Source organism: Thamnophis sirtalis, unplaced genomic scaffold (genome assembly GCF_051295495.1).
Source record: "Thamnophis sirtalis isolate CommonGarterSnake01/CBP01778 unplaced genomic scaffold, rThaSir2_p1.2 scaffold_3, whole genome shotgun sequence".
Taxonomy (NCBI): Eukaryota; Metazoa; Chordata; class Lepidosauria; order Squamata; family Natricidae; genus Thamnophis; species Thamnophis sirtalis.
Genome location: NW_028261383.1, coordinates 19,154,163 through 19,163,429, shown reverse-complemented (window position 1 = coordinate 19,163,429; position 9,267 = coordinate 19,154,163). Strand labels below are relative to the sequence as shown.

The following is a 9,267-nucleotide window of genomic DNA, read 5'->3' as shown; positions in this document are numbered from 1 at the left end:
CCCTATGGGAGGGGCCATTCACTGTCCATCTGTGGCTTTACTCCCAAGCCGACCCCTGCTCTTTAGCTGTTCCCTTCGTCTGGCAGCTCTGCGCATGCGCACATTGGGAACAGGCTCCAACTGTTCTTCTGCCCCACTGATGTCTAACTCCAAAGAAAGCTGATAACTGTCGGACAGCCTGAGCCCCATCTCTGCGTCTGACGCCGAGCCCTCATCAGAGCCTTCCCAGACTCCAGAACTGGCCCATGTTCCTCCACAACCTCCTCAATGTCCATCTGGATTTTCCACCCGCTCTCCCATCCCCATGGCCTGGCTAAGGACCATGCGTTGAGTCACACCCAAGAAACAGACAGCAGATGGTCCACGCTTGAATTAATTTAAATTTTATTAAAAGTTCATTTATTGAATATTTGTTATTAAAAGTTCACTTACTGGATATTATTACTTTCTGTACATTTCCAAAATGTGTAAAAATTACTATTCGATGGGTGTTTGTACTACATGTCTGCCCAACCCATACAATCTCTTTGGAAAGGGGGATTCCCAATCCAGAGCCAGGCCACTGCTCTCTTGGGACTGATGGCAGAATGGGGAAAAGATGGGAAAACAGGGCCTCTCCAAGATCAAGGGACAGGAAGATCCCCCCAGATACAAAGGGAGTAACCAATCGGATGCCCCTTCGTCATTTTGAGATGCAGCTCCAGCAAAAATCTTACCAGCAGCTTCTCAATATAAATCAAGAATGCCCTAACTAGACAATTACACCATTATTTCTACTTTTTTATATCGAGTCTTTCATCATTTTCCTTGGTCATAGGTAGTCCTTTCCATAGGTAGTCCTTGACTTATGACTGGTCGCTTAACAGGAGCCCAAAATTACGATGGACTGATCTGGAGGTACTTATGACCTACACTATATTGCCAATATATTGAACCCTGGAAAGAGCGAAGGTGCTTTTTCCAGAGGCAAGTGGCCTTTCTTGTTTTCTTTTTTCATTGAAGACATTTCACGTCCCATCCAAGAAGCTTCTTCATTCAGCTCTGACTGGATGGTGGGGAAATGGAAGGATTTATATTCCTTTCCACACCGCTGGTCATTTGCATTCTTTTTAGAGAGTCGTTGAGGCCACTTGGAAGTTCATCTGTGTCCTCAGGGTCGCAGAGGGAGGAGGATGCAACATCATCTACCTCCAGTTTATAACACAGTCCTTTCAGCAATTCCAAAAAGCAATTCATGGCCCCGACCCTGAGGACAGAGAGAAACCTCCAAGTGGCCTCAACGACTCTCTAAAAAGAATGCAAATGACCATCTGTCTGCAAGGAGTATAAATCCTTCCATTCCTCCCCATGGAGTCAAGAGTGCAAGGTTTCCTAAAAATGTCCTAATTGATTCATGAGTATGGAGCCAAGTTTCAATACAAAACTAGTCATTTATTAGGAGCATCATAGGCAAGATCTTTTCGCAGTCAGGTCTAAGCTTTGTTTGAGTTATAGCTGAGCTTTAACCCTGTTCCTTTCCTCGCCTCAGTCTGTGTCATAAATCACATTCCCCAATGAGGTGCACCCCTGCCAAGCCTGCTGCAATAATCTGAGATCCGACTTCATCTGACAGCATGCATGGAATGCACCCCTCCCCCTTCTCTCACTATGATAACGTTGAGAGTTGACACAGAGCTGAAGAAGCTTCTGGGTGAGGAGCAAAATCAGGGGTGAAATTCAGAAGGTTCTGACAGAACTAATAATGGAAATTTTGAGTAGTTCGGAGAACCGGCAAATACCACCTCTAGCTGGCCTCAGAGTGGCGTGGGAATGCAGATTTTGCAGTATCCTTCCCTTGCCACACCCACAGAACTGGTAGTAAAAAAAATTTGAATTTCACCAGTGAGCAAAACGTCTTCAAAGGAAAACCAGAAAGTCCAGTTGCCTCTGGGGGGAGTGGGGGTGGGCGAAGAAAGCACCTTTGGGATCGAAATGGAAGAAGTTTTTGGCCTCCTCAGAGTAGCCTCCTAACCCAAACCACTCAAGTCAACTGATGCTGCAGAAACTCACGTCTGGCATATCTATAAGCAGAAATGCTTTTGTGTCACTGCCACCCTAATGGCGATTCTACTGTGTTTCTCATCAATTGGAGGAAGGAAAGCAGAAAAAAAAAAAGGACACAAAAACGCTACCAGCCCGTCAGGCGAACCGCTCAATGGTGGTGCTTGATAAAGTTCGAGTTATCGCTGAACCTCTTCCCGCAGATCGAGCACTCGTACGGCTTCTCGCCCGTGTGAATCCGCTTGTGGACGATGAAGTTGGAGTAGTCATTGAACCGCTTCCCGCAATCCAGGCACTTGTAGGGCTTCTCGCCCGTGTGGATGCGCTTGTGGCGGGTGAGGCTGGAGCCCGTGTTGAAGCCCTTCCCGCAGAAAGAGCACTTGTACGGCTTCTCCCCCGTGTGGACCCGCTGGTGGATGAGGAAGGCGGCTCGGCTGACGAAGCTCTTCCTGCACTCCGAGCAGTTGTAATACTGGTCGCCGGAGTGGGTCCGCTCGTGGGCGATGAGGTTGGAACGGCGCCGGAAGACTTTGCGGCAAATCAGGCAGGTGTTGTCCGGCTCACTGGGAAAGAGGCTGGGCTGCAGGACGCTCTCGTCCAAGTCCTCGTAGGTCCCCTGGGAATTGATGAATTTGCCCTCCGCCTTCTCCTCGCTGTTCCAGTAGAGGGTTTCCGATGCTTCTCCCGGATTGGGAGAACAGGAGACGCCGGGCTCGCCTCTCCCGGACCACTCCCAACCTGACTCTCGATCTTCGCTGTCTTCCTCACAGAACTCCTCCTCATCTACATAAAACGGATATATAGATAGATCCATATACATTGAATCAATCAATCAATCAATCAATCAGCTGGCATCCTCCTCTACCCTGCATTTGTCATCCATACATCATCTGTCTTTGTCTCTGTCTGTCTATCTATCTTCCATCCATCTAACATCTATCCATTATCCTATCTATCTATCTATCTATCTATCATCCATCCACATCCACCTATCATCTATATCTATCAACTCTATCTATCTATCCATCCATCCATTATCCACCCATCTCTATCCATCCATCCATCATCTATTCATCATCTCATCCATCTATCCATCCATCCTCATCCATCATCTATATCTATCATCTATCCATTATCCTATCTATCATCTATCTATCTATCTATCTATCTATCTATCTATCTATCTATCTATCTATCTATCATCTATCTATCTATATATCTCTCTCTCTATCATCTATCCATCTATCATCTATCCATCCTCATCCCTATCATCTATCTATATCTCTATCTCATCTATCTATCCATCCATTATCCATCCATCATCTCATCCATCATCCATCCATCCTCATCCATCTATCATCTATCTATATCTATCATCTATCCATTATCCTATCATCCATCCATCCATCCATCCATCCATCCATCCATCCATCCATCCATCCATCATCCATCTAGCTATATCTATCATCTATATCTATCATCTCATCTATCTATCCATCCATCATCAATTCATCATCTCATCTGTCTGTCTGTCTGTCTGTCTGTCTGTCTGTCTATCATCTATCTATCTATCTATCTATCTATCTATCATCTATCTATCTATCTATCTAATCTATCTTCCATATCTATCTATCTATCTATCTATCTATCTATCTATCTATCTATCTATCTATCTATCTATCTATCTATCCTATCATCTCTATCCATCCATCCATCCATCCATCTATCTCTATCCATCGATCCAAATAAATGAAAATGAACAAATCAATCAATCTGCTATAATCCTCATTCTCATCATCTATATATTTTTCTCACAATTTCTCATCATTTAGTTTATAAACTTATATCTAAGTAAATTGAACTAATCTCCTTGAATCTTCACTTTCTAACATAAAGGTGTGCTTACGTATATTTAAAAAAAATATTCTGTACCTCACATAATTTCTCGTCTATATAAATATTTTTATAAACCTATATCTAATTGAATCAATCAATCAAGCTCCATTGGCTTTGCCTGTCAGAAGGTTGCAAAAGGGGATCACATGACCCGAGGAGACTGCAACGGTCATAAATGTGAAGCGGTTGCTAAAACCCCGAATTTTGATCCCGTGACCACGGAGGACGCTGCAACGGTCCCAAGGAGTTTCCCTCAGCATTTCCCCAAAGCGTTTCCTTTGCGGAGTGCAACCGCCGCCAGAGGGCCTCACCCAACAGCACCACGTGTTGGTCGCTCTCCCGCTTCGTCTCTCTAAGGGGGGGTCTCTGCCAGCTTTCCAGGGGAGCCTTCTCCGTCAAGTGGTCCTTCTCCAAGAGGCTGACGGCCTGAAACAGAAGAGAGAGTCTCCCAGCCCTTCAGTTGAGCAAGAGAGTTTCAGGGCACGCGGGCTGAGGGACCCTTCTGGATGCCTTTGGAGCGAGAGGCTGACCCTGCAGTATTCCTGGCCATGTTCTCGGACACTGTTTCCCTTGGCTTCTCTGGGCGGAGAAAGAGGGAGGGGCCCTGGGTCACCCACTTGACCTCATGCCCAGAGCAGAATTAGAACTCAAGGTTTTCCAGTGCGTTGACTGGAGCTTTTGTCCACTGAATCAAATTGGCTGCCCTCCCAATGCATTAGCCAGATTGGCTCTTCTAACTTCCCAATATTCTTTCTATAACCTTAGTTTTATTTATTTCTTCCTGCCTGACATCCTATTCCCTTTCTCTCTTCCCTTCCCCCCCCCGCTTTTTTCATTCCTTTCTTTTTCTTTACTCTTTCCTTCTTTTCTCTCCACTGTCTCTCTTTCCTTTCCCTTTCCTTCCTCCCACATCCCCTTCCTTTCTTTTCCGTTCCTTTCCTTTCCTCTTTTCTTTCCCCTTGCCTATCCCTTCCTTTCTTTTCCTTTCCTTTTTTTCATTCTTCTTTTTCTTTACTTTCTGTCTTTCCTCTCCATTCTTTCTTTCCTTCCTTTCTTTTTCCTCTTTCCTCCCTCCCTCCTTCCCACCCACCATCCCTTTTCTCTTTCCCCTTTTCTTCTTTCCCTTCCTTTCTTTTGTTCCTCTTTCCCTTTCCTTTTATTCCCCTTTCCTTTTCTTTCCTCTTTTCTTTCCCCTTGCCTATCTGTTCCTTTCCTTTCTTTCCCTTTCCTTTTTTCATTCCTTTCTTTTACTTTACTCTTTCCTCTCCATTCTCTTTCTTTCCTTTCCCTCTCCTCTTTCCTTTCTTTTTCCCTTTCCTTTTATTCCTCTTTCCTTCCCTGTTTGCTTTTATTCCCCTCTCCTCTCCTTTCCTTTTTCCTTTCCCTTTCCCTTTCCCCCTCTCCCCTTCCCTTCTGCCCCATCCTCCTCTCCAGAGACAGCCTGGCCGAGGTGGCACAGTGGTTAAATGCAGCACTGCAGGCTACTTCAGCTGACTGCAGTTCTGCAGTTTGGCTGTTCAAATCTCACTGGCTCAAGGTTGACTCAGCCTTCCATCCTTCCGAGGTGGGTAAAATGAGGACCCGGATTGTTGGGGGCAATATGCTGACTCTGTAAACTGCTTAGAGAGGGCTGAAAGCCCTATGAAGCGGTATATAAGTCTAACTGCAATTGCTATTGCTATTCCCTTCTTCCCACCCACCGAGAGACAACCCCACCCCACCCCAGGGGCATCCCCCTCACCTGCTCTTCCTGGCCTTTGCTCTCTTCCTCTCGCAGCAGGAAATCCTCCGCCAGGATCACAGCCTGGGTGCAGGTCAGAGGGCGACACTCCCGCACCCAGCCTTGCAGTTCCGGGGGCAGGATGGCCAGGAACTGCTCCAGCACCACCATCTCCAAGATCTGCTCCTTGGTGTGCTGCTCCGGTTTCAGCCACTGGTGGCAGAGCCTTTGGAGGTGATAGCAGGCTTCCCGAGGCCCATTGGCTTCCTGGTAGCCGAACTGCCGGAAGAGGCAGCACTCGTCGTTCCAGCTGATGGTCTGATGGCCCCGGGGAAGCCTGGCACTTTTCGGACCATGGAGCCTCTTCGGAGGCGCCATCCTGTGGGCTTCTCCACTCAGGCTGATTGTGAGCTGGGTCCCTCGCTCGGCTCGAGGCTGCTGGGGGCAACTGGCTCTCCTTCGGAAGGAGGCCGGGAACGGGCGAGGGTCGCTTCTGGGGAGAGGCGTCCGAGGCTGTGGGCTTCCCCCTTCCAAGGAAGGAGCTTCCAGAACCTTCAAGAATTCCTGCAGCTGAGACTCCCAGCGTTGCTGCAGGTTCCTGCAGGGCTCCGGGGATGTTTTCTCGGGATCCGCCCTCTCCCAGAAATCCTGGATGCGGCCTGTGGGAATCAGGCGGGAGCCGGGGCCCACTCCCTTCTCTTTCGTGGCCCCCGCCAGGAGCCGTTCTCCCATCTGCGTCCCTTTCCCTTGCTCGGCCTTCAAAGGACTTGTAGCAGATTTCTCCCTGAGCTCCGCCGCCATTTTCTTTCTCTGGGCTACAGTCGACGGGATTGATGCTCCTGCGAGTGATGGCAACGCTGCCCCTGCCTCAGAAGAAAATTGGCATGGAGATCAAAACCAAGTTACTAAAACAACAGACAGAACTAAAAGGGAGAAAAAAGAGTGGGAAGAAAAAATATAGAAACTACAAAAACAAGAAAAAGAAAAAGCTAGGCGAATGAGTGGAAAGAAAAGAATATAAGAGAGGTGGAGTTCCTGAAAGACTAAGAGAAAATGGTTGGAAGGAGGAAAGAAGGAAAAGGATTTACTAGAAGAATAGAATGAAATACGGTAATGCTGCCAATGTTATACAGCTAATATGTGAGAGAAATCATATCATATTAATTGTGGACAATTAACTAAGTGAAATGTTTACTGTTGTGGCCCAGCAGGAGCCGTTGGAGCTGCCACCAGACTCCGACAGCGAGGGGCCCTATGAGTCGGTTCTGGAGGACGTGGAGGACCCTGGACAGGGTTCAGACTCTGAGCAGGGCGCAGAGAGACTGGTTGGCTACCAGGTGGCGCCTGAGCCTTGGACCAGTGGGGAGGAGACAAGGGAGAGTGAGCAGGACGCCAGCAGTGAGTTGTTCCTGGATGCACTTCATCAAAGAGCTACTAGGCGTCAGGAACAATTACTTAATTACAGGAGGTAATTGCGCTCAGCTGGTGGTCATTAGGCTCCTCTCCAGACTATAAAAAAGACTGCTGGTGCACAGGGGCCTCTTGCAGTAGTCAACGCATTGACTAAACAGAACTGTTGTAACTAACTTGGCAGGCTAGGTTGCTGCCAAGGTTTGTCTGAGTTGCTGCCAAGGTCCTTATCTGTTTGTTTGCTTGGCTTTCAGCCACCAAGATTTTGGTCAATGTATTAAAGTACATTCTAGTTAAGCTTGTCTCGGCTTTCGTTACTGGACAGAGGAGGGGGTCAGAACAGTTTACTATACAAAATTCAATTTCTGGATATACGTTATGGATAGTAACACAAAATTAAGAGATGGAAGTGAAATGTTAGATTTGATTACTTTGATTTCTTCTTAATATATAAATACTGCCATTTGCTCCTCCAAATTAAAGCTGGAAAATATGGAAAGAAAAGAAGACGGCTGAAATTTGAAATGGGAATATGATGTAAAATGAGCTACGTGTAAGAGAAGATGTAAAGGGGGGGGGAACCCGGGCAACACTTTTGTTTATAAAAGAAGTTAAAAATATGAAAAATAGAAGAAAGAGGTAAGGAGAGGTGGGTGGAAGGGAGAGAAAGAGAAGGAGAGGAGGGTGGAAGGGAGAGAAAGAGAAGAAGAGGAGGGTGGAAGGGAGAGAAAGAGAAGGAGAGGAGGGTGGAAGGGAGAGAAAGAGAAGGAGAGTGGGCAGGAAGGGGAAGAGAGAGGGTAGGAGTAGGGGAGAGGTAAGGGAAGAAAGAAGGGGAAGTAGAGGAGGAAGGAAGGAAGTAGAGAAGGAAGGGAAGGAGAAAAGAAAGGGAAAATAAGGTGGCGTTACAACAGGCGCTAGGGATGGTAAACAAAGTAACTCAAACTGTATATTATAACCTTTTAAATGGAATAACAAAAGTATAAGAATGGCAAAGAAAAAGAATAACTATGTGAATGTATACCTATAACTGTATGTAAGAGAATAAATGACAGTAAGAATATAAAGCACAATACAGGTAAACAATATTTGGTTATAAATAGCTAAGTATAAATAAATATAGAATTGTACATAAAAATGGATAACGAATAAGGAGACCATGAACGCAAGATAGAAATGTATAGAAGGGAAAACACTAACTGTAAAGAAACCAATACAGAACTGCTGTATGATATATGATGGAACTTCTTGTTCCTATGTTGTTTTAAGTCATCATGTGTTCGTTTTTGTTGATGTGTTTAAGTGTTTAAAATAAAAAAATTTAAAAAAATAAATATGAAAAATAAAAATAAAAAACTTTGCTTCGAAAGCCCTTTGAAACAAGCCACGACGCCACAAGCCACGATCGGCAGCCTGCAACCCCAGCGAAGCCTTTGGTACAACTTTCCCACCTTCCTCCCCTGAAATCGCTTCACGCGGATGTTCTTTTTTTGGGGGGGGAGGGGGTGTCCTCCCTTCCCCCCCACCTTTTTTCTTATTTTTTTTAATTAATAAATTAATTTATTTTGCAAACTCTCCTTATCGTTGCATTTCAGGAAAGGCTGCAGCCCGCGTCTCCCCCCGTTTGTTTGTTTTTTCCTCTTTCCCATTTTTTTAAGCCGCCTGCAAGCGGACCAGAGCGGGAACTGGCGGCTCCCTTTCCCCCCCTCCCCCCTCCCTCCCTTTCCCGGGATTGCTGCGAGCAGCTCGGCCTCCTCTCCTTCTTCCCCGGCAGGGCAAACTTCCTCCATCTGAACTCTCCCACCCCGCCCTGGCCATCCAAGCCCGGGAGTCCCGCCCGGCAGAAGGGGAAAAAGTCGGGCTCCCCATCCGGGGAAAGGCGCCGCCGCCGCCCCGCCGCCCTTTTGCACTCACCCCGATCTCCCTCCCACGAGCTGGGAAATTCAAAGGCCACTTTCCCACGGGAGGCGGGGCCGGAAGTGACCGGGACTGTTTACATCCCGCCCTCCCGGCCGCAACTTCCTGTCCTCTCTAGGAAGCGGGGAGGGCTGGGGTTGAAAAGGTGAAAAAAGGGGAAGGAGGGAAGGCTAGATATAACAAGAGATGGAAGCGAGGTCATCTAGTCCAACCCCCCCTGCTCAAGCAGGAGACCCCGCGCCATTTCTGAGAGATGGGCAAGGAGGTTCTGCTAACTGTAACCTCTT

The 9,267-nt window shown here is 47.0% G+C and overlaps 1 protein-coding gene across 1 annotated transcript; it reads right to left on the bottom strand.

The window, feature by feature from the left end:
- Positions 1-362: 362 nt before the first annotated feature.
- On the bottom strand, positions 363-9,026 carry LOC106542835 (uncharacterized). Its single transcript, XM_014058674.2, has 4 exons — positions 8,978-9,026; positions 5,678-6,519; positions 4,248-4,362; positions 363-2,823 (listed from the first exon to the last, which is right to left on the bottom strand). The coding sequence occupies exons 2-4, from the start codon at positions 6,455-6,457 to the stop codon at positions 2,192-2,194; spliced, it is 1,527 nt and encodes a 508-aa protein (XP_013914149.2). The 5' UTR covers positions 6,458-6,519; positions 8,978-9,026; the 3' UTR covers positions 363-2,191.
- Positions 9,027-9,267: the final 241 nt, after the last annotated feature.